At 52.5% G+C, this 18,310-nt stretch overlaps 7 protein-coding genes across 7 annotated transcripts; 4 read left to right on the top strand and 3 right to left on the bottom strand.

Annotated features, from left to right (window-relative positions):
* Positions 1–277: 277 nt before the first annotated feature.
* On the bottom strand, positions 278–1,294 carry CAOG_01691 (hypothetical protein; the record flags this gene model as incomplete). Its single annotated transcript, XM_004364502.2, has 1 exon — positions 278–1,294. The coding sequence occupies exon 1, from the start codon at positions 800–802 to the stop codon at positions 278–280; it is 525 nt and encodes a 174-aa protein (XP_004364559.1). The 5' UTR covers positions 803–1,294.
* A 1,260-nt stretch (positions 1,295–2,554) lies between these two features.
* CAOG_08538 (hypothetical protein) lies at positions 2,555–6,557 on the top strand. The gene is made up of 5 exons (XM_011271817.1): positions 2,555–3,661; positions 3,923–4,599; positions 4,678–5,088; positions 5,165–5,827; positions 5,984–6,557. The coding sequence occupies exons 1-5, from the start codon at positions 2,605–2,607 to the stop codon at positions 6,383–6,385; spliced, it is 3,210 nt and encodes a 1,069-aa protein (XP_011270119.1). The 5' UTR covers positions 2,555–2,604; the 3' UTR covers positions 6,386–6,557.
* A 146-nt stretch (positions 6,558–6,703) lies between these two features.
* On the top strand, positions 6,704–10,000 carry CAOG_01688 (hypothetical protein). The gene is made up of 16 exons (XM_004364499.2): positions 6,704–6,737; positions 6,906–6,987; positions 7,153–7,236; positions 7,322–7,405; positions 7,497–7,580; positions 7,640–7,723; positions 7,817–7,900; positions 7,966–8,049; positions 8,149–8,232; positions 8,304–8,387; positions 8,477–8,560; positions 8,648–8,731; positions 8,822–8,905; positions 8,986–9,069; positions 9,164–9,244; positions 9,341–10,000. Exons 2-16 carry the CDS (start codon positions 6,911–6,913, stop codon positions 9,903–9,905), a joined length of 1,731 nt encoding a protein of 576 aa, XP_004364556.2. The 5' UTR covers positions 6,704–6,737; positions 6,906–6,910; the 3' UTR covers positions 9,906–10,000.
* Positions 10,001–10,058: 58 nt separating this feature from the next.
* Positions 10,059–11,710, top strand: CAOG_01687 (hypothetical protein). The gene is made up of 6 exons (XM_004364498.2): positions 10,059–10,278; positions 10,428–10,527; positions 10,653–10,734; positions 10,817–11,032; positions 11,165–11,359; positions 11,442–11,710. Exons 1-6 carry the CDS (start codon positions 10,065–10,067, stop codon positions 11,655–11,657), a joined length of 1,023 nt encoding a protein of 340 aa, XP_004364555.1. The 5' UTR covers positions 10,059–10,064; the 3' UTR covers positions 11,658–11,710.
* On the bottom strand, positions 11,655–14,158 carry CAOG_01686 (Cbara1 protein). The gene is made up of 8 exons (XM_004364497.2): positions 13,784–14,158; positions 13,427–13,482; positions 13,205–13,334; positions 12,989–13,100; positions 12,787–12,860; positions 12,335–12,700; positions 11,962–12,231; positions 11,655–11,868 (listed from the first exon to the last, which is right to left on the bottom strand). Exons 1-8 carry the CDS (start codon positions 14,126–14,128, stop codon positions 11,791–11,793), a joined length of 1,431 nt encoding a protein of 476 aa, XP_004364554.1. The 5' UTR covers positions 14,129–14,158; the 3' UTR covers positions 11,655–11,790.
* A 785-nt stretch (positions 14,159–14,943) lies between these two features.
* On the top strand, positions 14,944–17,353 carry CAOG_01685 (hypothetical protein). The gene is made up of 5 exons (XM_004364496.2): positions 14,944–15,132; positions 15,221–15,851; positions 15,942–16,853; positions 16,929–17,044; positions 17,131–17,353. Exons 1-5 carry the CDS (start codon positions 15,046–15,048, stop codon positions 17,179–17,181), a joined length of 1,797 nt encoding a protein of 598 aa, XP_004364553.2. The 5' UTR covers positions 14,944–15,045; the 3' UTR covers positions 17,182–17,353.
* Positions 17,354–17,493: 140 nt separating this feature from the next.
* On the bottom strand, positions 17,494–18,251 carry CAOG_01684 (hypothetical protein). Its single transcript, XM_004364495.2, has one exon. The coding sequence runs from the start codon at positions 18,179–18,181 to the stop codon at positions 17,609–17,611; it is 573 nt and encodes a 190-aa protein (XP_004364552.2). The 5' UTR covers positions 18,182–18,251; the 3' UTR covers positions 17,494–17,608.
* Between the last annotated feature and the right edge of the window lie 59 nt (positions 18,252–18,310).

Below are 18,310 nucleotides of genomic sequence, written 5' to 3'. Positions count from 1 at the left end.
TCCGATCCAGACGACGACGACGACGATAAAGGTTCCGCCGACGGGGTTGGCGACGCAGAGGATGGCGAGGACGCTCCGCTCACCGGCGGCAGCGCCGATGCCGATGCAATGGGAGATGCGCCGCCTTCATCCGCAATGCTATCGCGGTTGCTACCGTTCTTGTAGCTGTGTTCCGGAGAGACAAGGGAAAGAAAAGGGTTCGTGAGCACAGCGCATTGCAGAAAGAGGGTGGCAACTTTGACAAACACGTATACCAACAAGATGAGCAACAATGCACTTACCGTAGTTGTTGGTTGACAACTTCTTGACGCGGAGCGTTCACACGGTTGGAAATGGCGAGGGAATCGGTGGATTCGTTGGGCTTGACACCAGCGAGTTCGCCGCGGACTTGGTCGTTGACGAGCCCTGCTTTTGGGGCGTTAACGCGGTTGGCGATGGCGAGCGAGTCGACGCTCTCGTTCGGCTTCTGGCCGGCAAGCTCTCCTCGGACTTGCTCGTTGACGACGCCAATCTTGGGTCGCTCGCGGGCATTCACAAAGTCGACATTGTCTGTGGTGATGGTTGGTCGATCTTGTGGCAGGCACTTTGCGCAGTAGAGTGTGGCGCCTTCGAATGGCAGCTTGTACGTGTTCAGTGTGAGTTTTGTCGAGCAGATCGAGCCTGTCGCAAAATCAAGCGTCAAAGCAATTTCAATGGTGAGTGATTTTTCAATGCTCCTGCGGCTGCTATTCCGCTCTTTTTGGGGGGAAAGAGGGAAGAGGGAAGAAAGCGAGAAGAGACGTTCAAAACAATCAAACAACATTTGTAACACTGGGATTCAGGTGGTCGTCAGGTGAGGCTGGGCAATGAGATTCGATTCAAACCGACATTGACTATTGCTAGTGTTATGTGGATGATGATGATGATGATGTGATGAAGGTGGTCATTGGGGGAAACGGCGAGGTGGTTCCGCTGCCTAACCACAGATGGTTTGGAGTGGCTCAGCGCTCGCTCGTGACTCACTCTCACTCTCTCTCGCTCACAATGTCCCTCCTGTGACTCCACGGCACAGCAGCTCGTTTCCTCAGACACCGGGGACAGGCAGAGGGGGAAGCTGCAACTGTGGATTCAAAACGAACGCTTTCTCGCTTGATGTTGCTCAGTTGTTCCCCTCTCTCTCTCTCTCTCTCTCTCTATCTCTCTCTTGCTGGAATGTCACACACATCAAAGCACTTCTCACTTGCGATAAACAGCCGCGCCAAGCACGCGACAGACGAAAAAACAAAAAACAAAAAATAAATAAAAAAATAAAAAACTCATCGAAGGAGGAGAAATAAACAACAATAATAATAACAACAAAACAGTAGCAAGTTCGTTGGGTTTTCATTATTATTATTATTATTATTATTATTATTCTTGTTTTTTTGTTTTGTCGTTTTGTTTTTTTTTTTTTGCTTGCTGTTCTGTTGAAAACCAACCAATCATCGGCGCCTCTTCCAAAAAGCAACGAGAGAGATGACAAGGGGGTTCTCATTCGCATGCGTCACAGAAAAAGGCCGAATCGGATGCACAAGACGGCCAACGAACAAAAACCAAAACAAAAAAAAAAAAAGAAAAAAAAAAAGCAGAGAACAACCAAACAGTCGGAAAACCCCAAAAAGGCCGCTCTCAATCACTGAAGAGGGAGGGTACAAACACAAAAGCACGGCATTGCGCTATATTCATTCTTGCTCGCATCCCGAAGCCCTCCCGACAGGCCTCATCAGCAAAGCGAGAAAACCAAAAACCAAACAAAAAAACACCGTCTTTTTTTTTTTTTTTTTTTTTTTTTTTTTTTTTTTTTTTTTTTTTGCTTTTGATTTTTCCATTGGATAGTGAAGAGCGAGCGAGCGCATGGAGCAGCTGGTCTCGCTGGTCTCCCAGTCAAACTCATCCACACACTGCTGGAGACACAAATCCTCATGCGATCGTCATTGCTGAAGAAAACCAAAAAGTTGCTGGTGGTTTACATTGGAAGCAGGTCTTGTGCCAGTTGTTGTTGCGGATGCAGAACGACTCGAGCGGATACGCCGTCTTGCCGCACGTCACGCAGGGCAGCGCTTTCGACATGGATGTGCGTTGGGTGTATATGCGTGTTGGTTTTGTTTGTTTGGGCTGCGGGGAGAACGAGGAGGACACCGGAAACAAGAAAAAAAAAGACGAGTCTGCGAAGAGAATATTGGGAAGGAAGACTGATCACAAAGCCCAGCCTTGAAGAGAATGAAAAATGATGATGAGCCGGAGGGAGTTGGAACAGAATAGCAACAGGAACAATGCCTGAATAGTCGATTCGTTCATTGGTCGCAAACTCGCGGTTGACAGCTTGGGGCGAGGGAAGGTGGGATGCACTGGGACTTGATTCTGAGACGTACAGTACCGCAGCGACTCAGAGACACCACTTCCCCATGCTTGTTTGACAGTTTACAACTCTGTCAACCCTTTTTTCCCCCAAGCACCAGAGCCCGAAATGGCTGGCCAATTCCCAGCTTTAAAAACAGAACGGAACAAATTTTAACGTATAAAAAATCCAGTTTAACTTTTTGATTTTTACGTTTTAAAAACCAACCTTTTGCTTTGCGTTTGCGGATGGGGAACGACGTGAGTGCGCAGACGCCACTGCCAGGCGCGGATGACAGCAATGGTGCCCGACTGCTTGACCACGAAGCAGCGGCGGCGATGGCGGCGGCTGCGGACCCGCGGGCGAGAAGCACGAGCGTCGGGTTGCTGGACGACCTCTTCCTGCTCGACCAGGATGCGAATAACGACTCGGACTCGGATGGCGACCCCAACGACGACGACGCGCATCACCATCACCATCATCATCATCAGCAACAACATCACCATAATACGAGCAGTAGCATGGACGAGGACTGCTGCGACGAGTTCTTCGGGCAGACGTTCGGGTTGAACGGCGAAGTGACGCTTGTTGTGCGGTTTGCCGAGCCAAAGCTGCACGTCGTCCTCTGCGGCTCGTTCAACAACTGGAACAACTCGCTGGTCGACATTCAGCATCAGCAACAACTGCAGAGTGATCACCATCATCAGCAGAATAACACTGCGAGCAGCAGCAATAGTGCCATCGCGAGCAACAGCGGGATACTCATGCGACCGCTCGTCCTCACCCGCTCCCAGCTCGAGCGTCTCCACGCAAGGCAGCGCGCCGTCCTCCACGCCAAAGTCAAGCTGCGCACCATTGCAGAAGCAACCACACCTTCGTCATCGTCGTCCGCGTCGCTGGCGTCGCTGGCGTCGGGGAGCAACCATGGCGACGCCGCAGCAACAGCAGCAGCCGCGGAGATAAACGCGAATCGGGCCCAGATGAAGAACGCTGGCCTTCCGACCGCGCAGGGCCCGGGTCAGACCGACAGCGGCGGCGGCCCCAGACTCGGCGCCACCAATGAAGACGCGCGACAGATAGCGGCAGAGCTTGTGCAGTCGACCTTGTCGCAGTCGCTGAGCGCGACGACCGAAGGCGCCGTTTCCGAGTTTGGCGCGCACTTCTTCCCGCGAGCGGCCGAGCAGGCGTTGCAACACCACCACAGCTCATCCGACCACCAACGAAGCCACCTGCATCATACCTGGGCCACTACCATCTTCCTCGACCCAAGCAAGCCCGGAGAAGCATACACGTACAAGTTCTATGGCAAGTCTTGGAGCGTTGCTGCAAGCGTTTTCTTCCCCCCCCCCGCTCACCTCTCCCCCAATTTATTTTTTGTGGTTTTTCCACTCTGAGCCGATTTGAGGTTTTTGCGGATTTTTTTCTTTTCTGTTGTGGCGAATTTTCACGTGCATTCACGCGCATTTTTCGTGTGGCGCACGTAGATGTCTTGCTGATTTTCTCACCCTGCCTCTCTTCCTCTCTCTCTCTCTCTCTCGCTCCGCGCCTTGCACTCTGTAATAACAGTTGACGGCGAATGGGCTCAGCATGTACGCTCGCGCCATCGTGTGCCCGACGGTCATGGCGGTTACAACCACATGTTCACGGTACCGGCATTTGACACCAACTCTGCCAGCAGCGGCAACGGGAACAGCGCCAATTCGGCCGGGAAGAACGTCGCCACGGGCTCGGTCTTGTTGGCGCCTAAAACGCGCCTTGGCGTGGATCCGAGCATGACACTGACACCTTCGGTGTCGACGGAGAACGCATCGGCCGACTGGAGCGAGATCTCGCCGACAGACCTTGCGAGCAGCGCGTCGCTCCAGACAACTCAGTCTCGTCTGATACGCGAATTGATTTCCAACCAGGGCACGGAAGAGCTTGGCCTCATGCTTCAGTTCAAGCAGCGCGAAGAGCGCGCCATACGCTTTCGTAAACATTACGCCTCGCTTTCGCCAGACGCCAAGAACGCGCTGCTTGGAAAACTCGCCCACGAGTTCCGATACACTGATGCCGAGTTGTCGCGCATCGAGTCGACGCTGGCTCAAGTCCTTGACCCCAAGAATGACGATGGTGGGAGCAATTCACCGACAACCACTGCTGCCTCGCTTCGTCATCACGCGCTTGCCCTAGCTGCTCGTGATGCTCTGCATATTTTTGCTCCTGCCTACGACAACATGTTTGATTCGATCGCATCTTCCGAGGTGAGGTTGCCATGTGTGTGTGTGTGTGTGTTTTGATGCAACTCACGCTTGATGTTTGTTTTTGCTTGAGTTTCTCAGGGAGGTGTCAAGTTCCTGGTCTCCTTCCGAGCAGACTTGCTCTCTCACATTCGTGCACTCAAGCAACAACTGAGAAAGAGCGCAAGCATCGCAAAGCCGACGATTGCCGTTGCTGCTGCTGCTGCTGCGCCATCGCCGCCCAACACGCCTCCTTCGCCATCGCAAGACGAAGCTTCTACTGTGGCCGAGCTTGATTTGCTTTCGAACAGCCTCATGCGGAAGTTGTCATCCTGGTTTATTGTCGACATTTTGCAAATCCGCGCAATTGCACCTTCCGACTCGCCGATTCTCAAGCGATACGTGATTGAGCACGAGGCTGTACATCCGTTCTCTTCATGGGCTGATTTCACACGTCGCATCGATGGACACTGTCGCCGCACCTTTGGTCTCTTCCACCCAAGCATGCCCCTTGTAATGCATCCCCGACCACATGCCGCTGTGCAACGGTAATTGATTCTGATTCTAACGTCTCCCATCTGCCTTACAGATGCCACTCGTCTTCCTGGAAGTAGCTTTGACCCAAGGTCTTGCCAGCAATGTGCACCACATACTGAACGGTGAAGAGGAAGGATCCGTGGCCACCCGGAACACTGCGACATTTTACTCAATCAATGCAACCCAAGACGGGCTGTCTGGCATGGACTTGGCTGGTCACATGATTTACCGTGCCATGACCAAGCTCCAAGCCGAGGGTTGGATGATGCCCGCCCTGCACCAAGCGATTGACTCGCCAACCTCGTCTGGCCGCGACTCGCCCGCTTCTGTTACATCCAACTCGTCAGATTTGGCGCATGACTCGCCAATTCCCAGCCCTGACTTGAGAAAGCGCTTTACGCGCAAGCTGTCCATGTCTGGCAGCCAAGACCTCGTCATTTACGCCACCTTGTCGCCCATACCTGGGTTTGGCAACTGGCTCCGCGCCGAGTTTGATGCCAGCGCTCCGTCGCTTGCCATTTCGGCTGCTGACGAAGACATGGCCACCCTTCGCTCGCTTGCACTCAAGCGCGGAGCGGTTGCGGCAGAGGTGTCTTCCTCACTGTTGCTCAAAACAATGCTCGCTGGTAATTTTGCGTCGGATGCCGAGCTTTCTGCTGCGCTCGAGAGACCAATGCTACGGCTTTGCCTGCACTATCTCCTGGACGTCAAACAGGTTTGTGCTTGTGAACAGATGGTTGTACGATGCGTCTTCCAGCTGTCGTGCTCACTGTTGCATTGGGTCCTTTTTTTGTTTTTTGTTTGTTTGTTGTTTTCTGTTCGCTTTGGTTGTTTGCCCGCCCCCCCCCCGCCCCCTTCGTCTCAAACACAGGGCAAGAAAACCGCCGACCCTGTCGCCAACTTTCACATGGGAAACGGCGCCGTCCTGGAGCGTCTTAATTGGGGAGCGTGGCTGTCGCCGAAAGGGTTGCGTCAGTCGTTTGGCATCATGGCCAATTATCGGTACAGCGGAGACGTCAGCGCCATCACAAAGCGCGTCAAAGAATACAAGTCGGACGGTGTTGTCCATGCCGCGCCCAGTCTGGCACGCTGGAAGTCGCTTCGCGATGTGTTCCGCGCGACAGCCAAGTTTATTTTACGCACCGGGTCGCAACACTCGCCATTAATGAGTGTCTCGTCAGGGACGGCCTTGATAGCAGAAACGGATTCTGACGAAGCACCTCGTTTGTCTGCCGTTGTTGAGCCACCGACAAGTACGCTGCAATCTGCCTGAGAAAACAAAACAGTGGCATGGCACCAGTTCACTTTTGTTGCCGTTTTTTTTTTCAATCACCCCCTAGTGTTGTTCCCATTACATGAATTTGCGTAGGTTTTGTTCATGTAATGAATCAACAGTTGATGAAATGGAGAAGAAAGTCAGTGACTTGCTTGTGTTGTGTTTTGAGTGCTCACGGCGATTTTGAGCCGAGCACAAGTGCTTGCTTTCTTTGCTCTCTGTAATGTTTCAAATTGTCATCCTAACTTGTCATCCTCGTCATGGAATTAGCTTTCAAAACAACGTTTTAGGTTGGCACTTTTCAGTCTCCTTTACTGTGTATTGTGTCTATTGGGTCGTTTGGGTTTACGTACGTTTGGCACAGCCTGGTCTGTGCGCTCTGCGGCCGAGAGATGATGCCGACAGATGATCTTGTGAATGTGTTTGAACGCATAGAATGACGACGGGGGGGGGGGAGAGCGTAGCGCGTGAGCAGAGAGGATGGCGAAATACTCACCCACCAAACTTTGACTGGTAGGAAACATGCTGTCGCTTCAGAGCATGACTGCGAGACAACGCGAGTTGTACGACAACGTCAAGAATGCGAGTGGAACGGAGGAGTGAGTCGAAAGCCGAGTTTATTGGAAGGTGGAGCGCGAGCGTGTGTTAATGTTACGAGCAAACCCTGGCACTTCCCACAGCCGGTTATGGATGGGTTATGATGGGATTCTCGTATTTAGCACAAAATAACAAGAGTACGTGTACTGACGAAATTGGACGGACAGACTGACCAGAGCGCAAATTGGCGATGTGGAAGCACAAGCGATCGCTGAAGCACTCAAAGTGAATACCACGATGACCAAGCTCTAGTACGGCATCGAACTTGTACAGATGCATGCGAGTGGGAGCAGAAGTCATTCAGAGTGCTCACCGATGGAGGAGGGAAATGGACAGTTTGGATGAGAATCAGATTGGACCGATTGGAGCACATGCGATTGCCGAGGCACTCAAAGTCAACAAGACGATGATTCTGCTCGAGTAAGGCATCTCACTTGTGCTGATGCGTGTGAGTGGGCGATACCGCAGCAGAGGACGGTCAAAGTGGCTCACTGATGGACGGCATGGACAGTATGAGCTCCAATCACCTTGGCAATGCTGGAGCGGAGGCGATTGCAGAAGGGCTCAAACTGAACACGCAGCTCACGGAGTTTCGGTAAGGCATGCCACTTGAAGGATTTCGCCAAACCGCATTTTTCACTGATGGTCGAACAGGTTGCATGAGAATGAAATTGGCGATGCAGGAGCACAAGCGATTGCTCATGCACTCGGCGTCAACGTGACGTTGAGTTCGCTCTAGTAAGTCATCTTGCATGTACTGACGTATGTGAGTGGGTGATTTCAACAGAGGATGAAGAATGCTCACTGCAGGGGGGGGGGAAATGTGGACAGTTTGCAGCATAATCAAATTGGTGCTGCTGGTGCGCAGGCGATTGGCGACGCGCTCAAAGTCAACAAGACAGTGATTAAGCTCAAGTAAGTCATTTAGCTGATTTCAGCAGAGGGCATTCCGAGTGCTTACTGATGGAGGGCATGAATAGTCTGAATGACAATCCGCTTGGTGATGCCGGAGCGCGTGCGATTGCTGAGGGACTCAAAGTGAACTCGACGCTGCCTTGTCTCTTGTAAGGCATCCATATCTCGTCTTGACTGATGCGTGCGAGTGGATGATTTTCAGCGGAGGGTATTCAGAGAGTGCTTCCCTGACGGACGGGAACGGACAGACTGAGCGCGAATCAGATTGGCGCCGCAGGAGCGCAGGCGATTGCCGAGGCACTCAAAGTCAACACGGGACTGATTCAGCTCTTGTAAGTCATTTCACCTTCGGCCGCGGTGTATGTGAGTGGGCGATTCACACGCTGATGGAGGGGACGGACAGATTGAGTGCGAATCAGCTTGGCACTGCTGGAGCGCAGGCGATGGGTGAGGCGCTCAAAGTGAACACGACGCTGACTGAGCTATTGTAAGTCATCTCGCTGTGGTTGATGCATGTGAGTGGGTGATTTCAAGCAGAGGGCATTCAGAGTGCTCACTGATGGACGGAACGGACAGTTTGGGCAACAGTCAGCTTGGCGATGCTGGAGCACAGGGAATCGCTGAGGCACTCAAGGTGAACACGACACTGACTACACTTCAGTAAGGCAACTCATTTTACTGATGCTTTGAGTGGGTGATGCAACCCACGGAATTCAAAGGGTCTCACTGATGGACGGGGATGACCAGGCTGGAAACGAATCAGATTGGCAATACTGGAGCGACGGCGCTTGCTGAAGGACTCAAAGTGAGCACGACGCTGGACGTGCTCAAGTAAGGCATCTGATGAATATGAGTGCGTGAGAGTGGGTGATCCTGCCGAATGAATTCAGAGTGCTCACTGATAGGGGGGGGGATGGACAGTCTGTGGGAAAATCAGATTGGCGACGATGGAGCCCAGGCGTTTGCTGAGGCACTCAAAGTAAACACGACGCTGGCTGGGCTCATGTAAGGCATTTCACTTGAACTGATGTTTGAGTGGGAGATTTTTCAGCAGCAGCCACTCAGCACTCACTGATGAGGGGCAGCTTGGACAGGAACGAAATACGCGATGTAGGAGCGCAGGCACTTTTTGAGGCACTCCATGTGAACACGAAGCTGAAGAGTCTCTTGTAAGTTGCCATGCGCTTTGTTTGTCTTGGTCGTTGAGCTCGGTAGCTGTATCTCGTAATTACATTGTCATCCTGCTCACTCATGGAGCGACAGTCTATCAAATAACTTTATGGGCGATGCTGTTGTTCAAGCGTTTGATCAGGCTTGGCTAGGCAGCTTTATGAAATACGTTTCGTAAGTTGTCCCTTTCCTAGGGAACCCATGAATGCTCAAGCAAAGCTTCCTGGCTTCTGACTGACTGCTCACTCATCTTGATTGTTCCATGCACAGCGTCCGCAACCAGATAAGCCCTCGTGTGCTCTCCTTACGTCCACCATTAGCAATCGCTGCAGACCGGGAGGCTGTGCTTCACTTGCTGATCAGCGGCCCAGAGCGGGAGGATCAATTGGCGTCTCTACCAGTCCTACCAACCGAGATTGCCGACCACATTCTGGACGAGGCGCATTACTGGCAAGGCATTCAGCACACGAAACGAGAGCTGTTTGACTACGATGATCTCAAAGTCACACTGCCTCGAAGCGCCGATGGACGCGCGATCCGTGTGAAGTCAATTCGGGTGCTTCGGGACAGGGGCGATCGCAGTCCGTTCACAGACGACGATGCTTTTGATGTGGTTGTTCGGGATGAGCACGGCGTTGTTCGATGCGAGTTTGCTGCGAATTCGACGTTCGTCGATTCGACTCTCGAATCCTTGACGCTCTGCCCAGCGAGTACTCCGATCATCCGAGAACTGCGCGAGGGCTGGGAAGTTCGAGTTTCTCCCAGCACGCAATGGCAAGATGTGCAATTCGAGTATCTTTATGTCGGATATATCGAGCGGCCGATGTTTGAATAGAAATTTGGTGTGTCGGCTTTTTTTGTTTTTTTTTTGTTTGTTTGTTTGTTTGTGCCCTTCTCTCGTAATTTACCAAATCTGATTGACTTGACCAAAAATCTTCTTTGAGCTCTTGTTCTTCTTCTCTGACTAAGCCCCAGTCTTTCCTGAATAGCTATAATGTCTGAATCGCCCATTCTGCCCCCGCCACTCTTCCTCGCGCGCGCTGCCGCTCGTCCCTCCACCCCCGCCGCCACCACCACCACCGCCGCCGCCGCCGCCGCCGCTTCTACCCCTTCGTCTACCGACGCCTCTTCTCTGGCCGCCGTCGAGCAGCAACAAGCGCAGCCAGTCCACTCGGACGGCTTTGTTCCCCGCGTCGCGCTCACGCCATGTAAAATCAGGCGATTTTTGATTTCCGTTCATTGATACATTCGGATGTGTGGAGCGCCACACAATTCCAAGTGCATCGCTCAAACATCCTCTCATTCTGATTGTGCTCGTTTTGGTTTGGCTTGGTTGATTCTGCGGAACGAATCGCAGCTCAAGTGCAGGCAATCGAGCAACTCCAAGAAAAGCTGAATGTGCCGGGTTGGACCGTCCGCCAATGGCGCTACATCCATGAAGGCGGTTGCCTAGCACGGTAAAGCCGAACCGGTCGACTGGAAGCACACAGTTCAAGCTTGAATCTGCTGGATTTTTTTTTTCAGCACAAATAACACCAACATTGTCGCTTCCGATGTTTTGCCACAAATTCGCATTTGGCAGATACCTCCGTGCTCGCGATTGGGATGTCGAGAAGGCGCACCAACTCATGCTTGGAACTCTGACGTGGCGCGAAGAGTTTAAGGTAGTTTGCCTTTGTGCAGATTGGAGTTTGTTGTCGGGAGACACACACTCTCACCTCCGACTGCTTCTTGTGCTGCGAACAGGTGCACGAAATCTCGCCCGAGGATCCACTCATTGTCGAAGAGGGCCTGACAGGAAAGACATACCGTCATGGCCGGGACCGAGCAGGTCGCCCAATCATCTACATGAAGCCGCGCTTCCAAAACACCAAAAACTACGCCGAGCAAGTGCGGTACACTGTGCATCACCTCGAGCAGGCAATGCGCAGTATGAATCTGCACGAGGGTGTCGAGCAAATGGTAACCATTGCCGCAGCAGCAGCAGCAGCAGCAGCAGCAGCGATGTGCCCGATCGTTTTTTTTTTTTTGTGTGTACGGCAGATTGCTGGGCTGACTTTTTGGTTTGTTTCCTTGCGCATCCCCCCACACCAGACGCTCTTGATTGATTTCCAAGGCTACTCGGTCATGAATGCTCCTCCCATGTCACAAACAAAGGAAGTCATGTCCATTTTGCTGAACTGTTATCCCGAGCGGCTGGGTCTGGCGTTGATGGTCGACGCGCCATTCCTGTTCAACATGGCGTACAAGGTTGTGTATCCCTTCCTCCCAACCGAGACTCGCAAGAAGGTATGATCGGGTCTGGAAGCCAGCTGAATTTTGTGCAACCCCTGGCTCACTAGTCGTTTTTTGTTGTTGTTTTTTGTGATAGATTCACTTTATCAGCGGCAACCAGCAAAGCAAAGCGACGAGTCTGAGCCAACACATTGATCTGGAAACACTCGAGCATGACTATGGCGGTTTGGTGAAGGCCAAGTACGACAGCGCGGCATACACCAAAGCAGAAGCTGAGGAACTCGGTCGATTCAAAGCACACCACGCCGATCTCGAGTCCAAAGAGACCGACGTACCACCACAAAAGGCCTAGGCTAGAAATAAACTGCATTATTACAACATGACATTACAAGTATTCACGTCTCAAAGTAACAGTGTGAAAACACAACAAAACCGACAAGCAAACAAAAGGACCACAAATTGAATCATTGAAACAACGAGCATGTTTAGTCCATGTTCTTCATTTTATCCTTGGCGCAGATCAGCAGGCCCTTGAAGCCACGGACGACACCCAGATCGCGATGCTACGAACAAGCAAGAGACACGAATGAGACGACAAAGTTTACATCTCCCTTTTCCTCCGCTTTGCAACAGCATTTCGAAACCATGTCACTCACTTGATCAAGACCACGGGACGCGCGCTTCTTCATCACAGCCACAAACTCGCGGTTGGAGAGCTTGCCATCACCATCCTTGTCGAACAGATTGAAAACAGTATCAACAATGTGGTTATCCAAGTCGACGTTGGCAACAGCCTTGGCGGCGCGCTTAAAGTCGTCCTTGGTGATCGAGGCACCAGCGGCCGTATACATGCCGAGAGCCATCTCAACGTCATCGATATTCTTCAAAAAGTTGTTGAACGCTTGGAACTGCTTGAACGTCACAGGCTGATCAAGACGTGAAAAAAGAAACCCAAATAAGAAAACAAACAATAAAAAAAAAATGGGCATCAAGGAGCAAACAACCCCAAACGCCCCCGTGTCAACTCACCTTTTGACCCTCGCGAGACTTGGCACGCAAAACGAAATCTTCCTCATCCTTCAGATCGGCGTAGGATAGGAGCAGCTCGGCAAACGCAACCTCGGAGATGGTCTGCTCGTTTCTGCTGTACGATTGGAACTCAATCTTGTTGATTTCGGACTGGAGGTCGTGCACAAAGCTCTTGAATGCAGCGTAGGTAAGCAGCTTGCTGCCATCCTTGCCAAAGAAATGAAGAAGCAGCGGGCTTCGGGAAATCGTGCCGCTGGCCTGCGAGTTGTCTGAGCTGTCAGAGGCGGAGTTCTTGGCTTGCTTTGACGCGCGGTCTTTCGAGCGACCGCTGAATTGACGACGGATCACGGATTGAACTTGCTGGAACTGTATTGGTGGGCAGGACGAGTTAGTTTTGAGGTTGGCTGGAACTGCACAAGAAACCAAACAACAATGAGAACGAAAACACTCACCTCAGTGAGATCGACAGTGCCGTTGCCGTCGAGATCAAACATGCGGAAGGCAATCTCAAAACGACGCTCGGGGGCTGTGAGAAGGGCAAAGAAGATTGAAAAGGTAAGTAGTCATGCAAAGCAGCCCGCATTGTGTTGCAGTCATACGGCAAGCAACCATCTACTGAAAGCAACAAAAAAAAGGCGGCCCCCATTGGCTTACTCGACAGAATGGTCAGCAGGAAGATGTACTCAGAGAAGGACAGGAGTCCAGCATTGCCAAGCGCGAAAAAGTTCTTGCCGCCGCTAAACGAGGCCATCTTCTTTTCGAAAGACTAAGTCCAATGAAAAGAAAGATGAAGATGAGACGTGAGATGATATTAAACACGGCATGGCTCAGCAATCGGGGTTTGCGACTTTTCGCATAGCATTTTCGTACTTCGACATCGACCTTCTCGAACTGGTCCAGGCCAAGATCCTGCGGCTGCATTTCGCCTGGAATGACCGAGCGAATAAAGTCGGCCGGGGTCATGTACACTTCGCCATCGAGCTCCTTGGTGGCAAAGTAACTGCAGATTTGCAATTGCACAGTTGAGGGGGTAAGTGAGTAAGGCTTTTGGTCCTGGTAGTCTGAGCTATTTCTTTTTTTTTTTCAGCTTACCGGAAGATCTTGTCCGGGTTGCTGTACTGACGCAGGCGGTTTTCATAGCGAGTAACCTGGTTTCCAAGATTTTGTTCAAACAACCAAACAACCAAAAAGTAAGAGATTGATTTTTGTATGTTTGTGATTTTTTTTGATTTTTCGATTTTTTTGATTTTTTTTTTTCGTTGGGCTGGAGCGACCTGTGAAGCTGTCCCCCCGCTTCCGCCTGCCAACGCTTCTGCGTTTCATGAGCAACAGTGTTTCACCCGTGCACTGCTCATGGCGCGACTCCTTCTCTGCCAGGTCATCGGGAAAGCGTAAACGCTTGCTTTTTTTTTTTTGGTTTTTTTGGGTGATTTTGAATGAAACGTTTACAATGCTCTCCTTGAATCCCTTCTTCTTCTTGGCGGTGGCGTCTGAGGCAGCAGCAGCAGCATCCTCGTTGCCAGCAGCATTGGCAAGCTCGTTCGAGGTGACGAGCAGCGCCAGGGCGGCGGCGACGGCTGCTCCCGTTGCGTACGCCGAGGAAGACGAGGACGAGGACGAAGACGACCAGCCGCGCTGCGATCCCGCGGACAGGGTGGATGCAGCTGCGGCGGGCGCGGACGTCGACAGGCAAGCACGACGAGCAACGCAGGCTGCTGTTGCCGATGGCGCGGCGGCCTCGGCTGCGGCAACGGCCACGGTCAGAGCAGATCGCAATGCACTGCGCTGCAGCATTTCAATACGAAAAAAAAAAAAAAAAAAAGAGTGAAAATTTCAATTCAAAGTGCCGAGTTCAGGAAGTGCAAGGGATCAACAAGTGGGAGCAACTGATTCGATTGAGTCAAACGTGAGAATACGGTGGGCGTTGGGCGGTGAGTTGGTGGAAGCGAGAGAGAATGAGCGAGAGTGCAAAATTCGACGAGGATTGAAGCGAGCTTCCGCAGCTCCCGCCATTTCGCTACACGCGATTGCAGCATAAACTCAGAGACACAGAGACACAGAGAGAGTGAAAGGGGTGAATGTGATTCAGAATCAACATCCAGAAATCATCGTCATTTCAAAAAAAAAAAAAAAAATTCAATCCAGTTCAGTTTTTTTTTTTTGGTGAGAATTGTATTATTATTTTATTACTATTATTATGAATAATATCAATGGTTTTTGCATTGAAAGGATTCTTTTTTTTTTTTTTTTCACTTTGGTTCGCTCTGTGTCGTCGCCGTCTTCTCTCCCTCGCTGCCTTCCCCTGCGGCTGTCACAGTGCTTTTCGCCTGTTCTCCCCCCCCCCCCGTCTTTGCTGTGTTCTCCCCTCCTCTTCCAATCGTCCGCTCCTTCGACCTTCGCACATTCAATCGCGCGGATCTCGCTTTTTTTTTTTTTTTTCTGCTTTGATTATTATTATCATTCCCAAGTTTTTTTTTTTTTTTTTTTCCGTTTTGTTCGTTCGTTTCGTTTCGTTTGGACTTCGACCGCACTTCTCTCAACTCACTTGCAGCAATTCGTTTCGTCTACTTGTCATTTGTTGCTGTTGATTTTTGTACCAGGTGCTGAGCGACGGCTCCTTCCCCACCTTTTGTTTCTCCAGTTCGATTCGCCTGAGCCTCACCCATCACCCATCACTCGTTCATTGACGTCGTCGACCTGAAGCTACAGCCATGGCATTGTCTAAGCAGCTCGAAAAGCAGCTCAAGGAACTTCGCGATCATCCCGACAACAAGAAGTGCTTTGACTGCGGTGCCAAGGTACGTCCTCTGCTTCCATCCCCGTTATTATGATGACAACGAGAGATGGCTCACGTTTGACTGCTGATGTGCACCATCACCACATTAGAATACCATCTATGTCAACATTACGGCTGGCACGTTCGTCTGCGAATCGTGCGCCGGCATGCTGCGCGATTTCAGCCAGCGCCTCAAATCACTCACGATGGCCAAGTTCTCGGCCGAGGAAGTCCAGCAGCTCTGTCATCAGGGCAACGGCGCCATGCGCGCGGTCTGGCTAGGCAGGTATTCGGCGCGCGACTTTCCCGAGCCAGAGCAGAAGGACACGGAGCGCATCCGACAGTTTATGGACCTCAAGTACACAAAGAGGAAGTACTACCTTCCCCCAGGCGAAGCTCCCGTAGCGCAAATCTCACAGCAACTTGCCAATACCCACGTGTCATCGTTGCCGGGCCCCGGCGGACTCCGGCTGCCGTCCGCGGATGCCGTCGCTGCTGCCGCTGGTCCCTCACACATCACCGCCCCTGCCGAGCACCTTCTCGGCTCCAACTTGCCGCCAATCGTGATTCAGAGCAAATCCTCCGCCGGAAGCACTGCTTCGCAATCGCAAAGTTTGTTTGGCTCGTCCGATCCGTTTGGTGCCGCCGCACCCCCTGCTGCTGCTGCTGCTGCCGCGCGACCTGCTGCGGCTCCTGCCAAGCCCCAGCAACAAGATTTGCTTGCTGATGTTTTCGGCTCTGGTGAGTTTGTGAGAGGTGTTGGATGTGTGTTTGTTTGTTTCGGGTTGCTTTTGCATGCTGAACTTTTTCTTGTTGATCTGCACACGGTAGGTCCCGCGGCGCCGTCCAAACCCAACGGTCCTGCCGCCAATGGATGGAATACCGATTTTGGTGCGTTCACAGCGTCCGGTCCCGCTCAAACTGCTAAAGCCCCGGCAGCGTCAGCTCCGCCGGCAGCCGACAAGTATTCAGCCCTCAAAGATTTGATCGGCTCGACCACGTATGATTCGCCCTCTTCTGCACCTGCCGCTGCACCGAATGCGTTTGGTGGTGCTCCCAATGCCTTTGGTGGTGCTCCCAATGCTTTTGGCGGCGCTGCTCCTAACGCTTTCGGCGCTGCTCCCAATGCTTTTGGTGGTGCTCCCAATGCTTTTGGTGGTGCTCCCAATGCTTTCGGCGCTGCTCCCAATGCTTTCGGCGGTGCTCCTAACGCTTTTGGCGCTGCTCCTAATGCTTTTGGCGCTCCTAATGCTTTCGGCGGTGCTGCCACTGCTGCTCCCAACGCATTTGGCGCTCCCAATGCATTCGGAGCTGCTCCCAACGCCTTTGGTGGAGCCGCTGCTGCCCCGAACGCCTTTGGCGCGCCGAACGCTTTTGGCGGTGCTCCTAACGCTTTTGGCGGCGCTCCTAACGCTTTTGGTGGTGCTCCCAACGCTTTCGGGGCACCGGTGGCTGCTGGCGGTCCCAATGCGTTTGGCGCTGCCCCGAATGCGTTTGGCGCTCCTGCTGGCAACGTGTTTGGCTCCCCGGCTGCTCCTGCCAACCCTTACGGTGCTCCTGCGGCCGCCCCAGGGAACCCGTACGCTCAGAATATCTTTGGCGCTCCTGGTCCTGCTGCTGGCAATCCGTACGCCGCCACACCTGCCGCCGCTGCCAACCCCTACGGTGCTGCCCCTGCTGCCGCTGCCAATCCCTTCGCCTCCTTTGGTGCAGAGCCTGCCAAGCCCGCCGCTGCCTCAAATGGTATGCTCCCCAGCACCTCTTTGTGTATTCGTCTTGTTCATGTGTACTAAACCTCTTCCTCGTTCTTGCTTGTAGCATTCGGCGACCTTTCTCCATTTGCAGGCAAGCCCGCAAGCACTTTTGGCGCCCCCGCCGGTGGTGCTGCTGCCAATCCTTTCGGCGCCCCCGCTGCCGCCTCCAATCCGTTTGCTGTGAGTTGGTGTTTTTCGTCGAGCGCGGTCATTGTTTCCATTTTTTTGTTGCTCATCTTCGTTTGTTGTTTTTTTGGTCATTTCAGAACACTGCTGCTGCAAGCCGCCCCAGCAACGCAAACCCATTTGGCCTTTAAACAGACGTTGTTCTGCAACTGTTTGGATGCACTCCATTGTTGATTTTGTTGGCTTTTGTTGTTTTCTCTTTCCCTCTCTCTCTCCCTCTCGGTTTGGTGTCTCTGTGTTGACCATTTGTCTGATGCAGTCGCGTTGAATATGACTCTTGAAGCCCCCCAAGCCGCAATCCACAGGAATGAATTGGATGTAGTGTGATAGTTTTGAGCAGGTCGGATCTCCACCCCGACCCCCGCCGCCCGCGTTCCGTCTCGGTCCAAGATAGATCCATTGTCTCTATGTCTTATCGTTTCCTGTTGTGTGACAGTACTTGTTGTGGCTTTTTAAAGTGTTGTTGTTTGTGCGGATTTTCTTGGTTTTCACGTGTCAACACACAATCCCAAAAAATGACACAAGTGATGACCTTTCCAAGAACGAATCCAACAGCGACTACAACTTGGACGACGGTTTGGCAGCAGAGGCATCGGCAGGAGCGGACGACGCCTTGGAAGCAGCGGCAGCAGCAGCGCCCTTGACTGGCTTTGGGATCCAGGCCCAGACAAACTCTGCCGAAATTGGCTCCTTGCCCTCCTTGTCGGTCACCACGACGGGGACGGTGACTGCGCCCTTGGGTTGGGTCTTGAGCTGCTCGATCTGCTCGGGGGAGAGCGTGGCGACTGCTCGGAGGCCGCCTGCCGCCCGCTTGGTGTAGTCGACGTGCATGCTCTTGAGCAGCGGTAGCTTGTCGTCGGGGAGCGAGATGCCAACCACAAACCCAGTCGCAGTCTCGGCAAGCAGCGCCATTGCCGCAGCATGGACGCCGCCAATGTGGTTTTGCACATGCGACTTGTTGGCGATCGAGCAGGTGACCTCGCCGGGCTTGAGCGACTCGAACTGGATGCCGGCCGTTCCCGCAAACTTGACCGTGCGCCCGAACGCCGTCGACGTCGCCCACTGACGCATGAATGCAGGCAGATTGCCCAGCTGCGCAATCGCGCGCGTCATCTGGTTTGAGGCAGCCATGATTGAGACGAGAACAAAACAGTAATAAAAGGGTGTGAAACGGGGAAATCTGAGACTGAGCCGTTCAGATTAGATTTGGACTGCCTTCAAGGGGTGAGTGCTCTCCGTCAATGCTGCGCTCCATGCGAT

The sequence above is a fragment of the Capsaspora owczarzaki genome (assembly GCF_000151315.2).
Source record: "Capsaspora owczarzaki ATCC 30864 unplaced genomic scaffold supercont2.2, whole genome shotgun sequence".
Classification (NCBI taxonomy): Eukaryota; class Filasterea; order Ministeriida; family Capsasporidae; genus Capsaspora; species Capsaspora owczarzaki.
The sequence above is the reverse complement of the archived record's forward strand: the minus strand, read 5'-3'. Positions and strand labels throughout refer to the sequence as shown.

Bases quoted from the DNA above. Each gene is read 5' to 3' on its own strand.
- CAOG_08538 (XM_011271817.1), top strand. From the start codon at position 2,605: ATGGGGAACGACGTGAGTGCGCAGACGCCACTGCCAGGCGCGGATGAC. The intron at 4,600-4,677 runs GTGAGGTTGCCA...TGAGTTTCTCAG, and splicing joins ATTCGATCGCATCTTCCGAG to GGAGGTGTCAAGTTCCTGGT. The intron at 5,828-5,983 runs GTTTGTGCTTGT...TCTCAAACACAG, and splicing joins ATCTCCTGGACGTCAAACAG to GGCAAGAAAACCGCCGACCC.
- CAOG_01688 (XM_004364499.2), top strand. From the start codon at position 6,911: ATGCTGTCGCTTCAGAGCATGACTGCGAGACAACGCGAGTTGTACGAC. The intron at 6,988-7,152 runs GTGAGTCGAAAG...TTGGACGGACAG, and splicing joins AATGCGAGTGGAACGGAGGA to ACTGACCAGAGCGCAAATTG. The intron at 8,050-8,148 runs GTAAGGCATCCA...GGGAACGGACAG, and splicing joins TCGACGCTGCCTTGTCTCTT to ACTGAGCGCGAATCAGATTG.
- CAOG_01687 (XM_004364498.2), top strand. From the start codon at position 10,065: ATGTCTGAATCGCCCATTCTGCCCCCGCCACTCTTCCTCGCGCGCGCT. The intron at 10,735-10,816 runs GTAGTTTGCCTT...TGCTGCGAACAG, and splicing joins CGTGGCGCGAAGAGTTTAAG to GTGCACGAAATCTCGCCCGA. The intron at 11,360-11,441 runs GTATGATCGGGT...TTTTTGTGATAG, and splicing joins CAACCGAGACTCGCAAGAAG to ATTCACTTTATCAGCGGCAA.
- CAOG_01686 (XM_004364497.2), bottom strand. From the start codon at position 14,128: ATGCTGCAGCGCAGTGCATTGCGATCTGCTCTGACCGTGGCCGTTGCC. The intron at 13,483-13,783 runs GTAAACGTTTCA...CTTGGAAACCAG, and splicing joins AGGGATTCAAGGAGAGCATT to GTTACTCGCTATGAAAACCG. The intron at 12,232-12,334 runs GTGAGTTGACAC...CGTCTTGATCAG, and splicing joins AGTCTCGCGAGGGTCAAAAG to CCTGTGACGTTCAAGCAGTT.
- CAOG_01685 (XM_004364496.2), top strand. From the start codon at position 15,046: ATGGCATTGTCTAAGCAGCTCGAAAAGCAGCTCAAGGAACTTCGCGAT. The intron at 15,852-15,941 runs GTGAGTTTGTGA...TGCACACGGTAG, and splicing joins TGCTGATGTTTTCGGCTCTG to GTCCCGCGGCGCCGTCCAAA. The intron at 17,045-17,130 runs GTGAGTTGGTGT...TGGTCATTTCAG, and splicing joins CCGCCTCCAATCCGTTTGCT to AACACTGCTGCTGCAAGCCG.
- CAOG_01684 (XM_004364495.2), bottom strand. From the start codon at position 18,181: ATGGCTGCCTCAAACCAGATGACGCGCGCGATTGCGCAGCTGGGCAAT.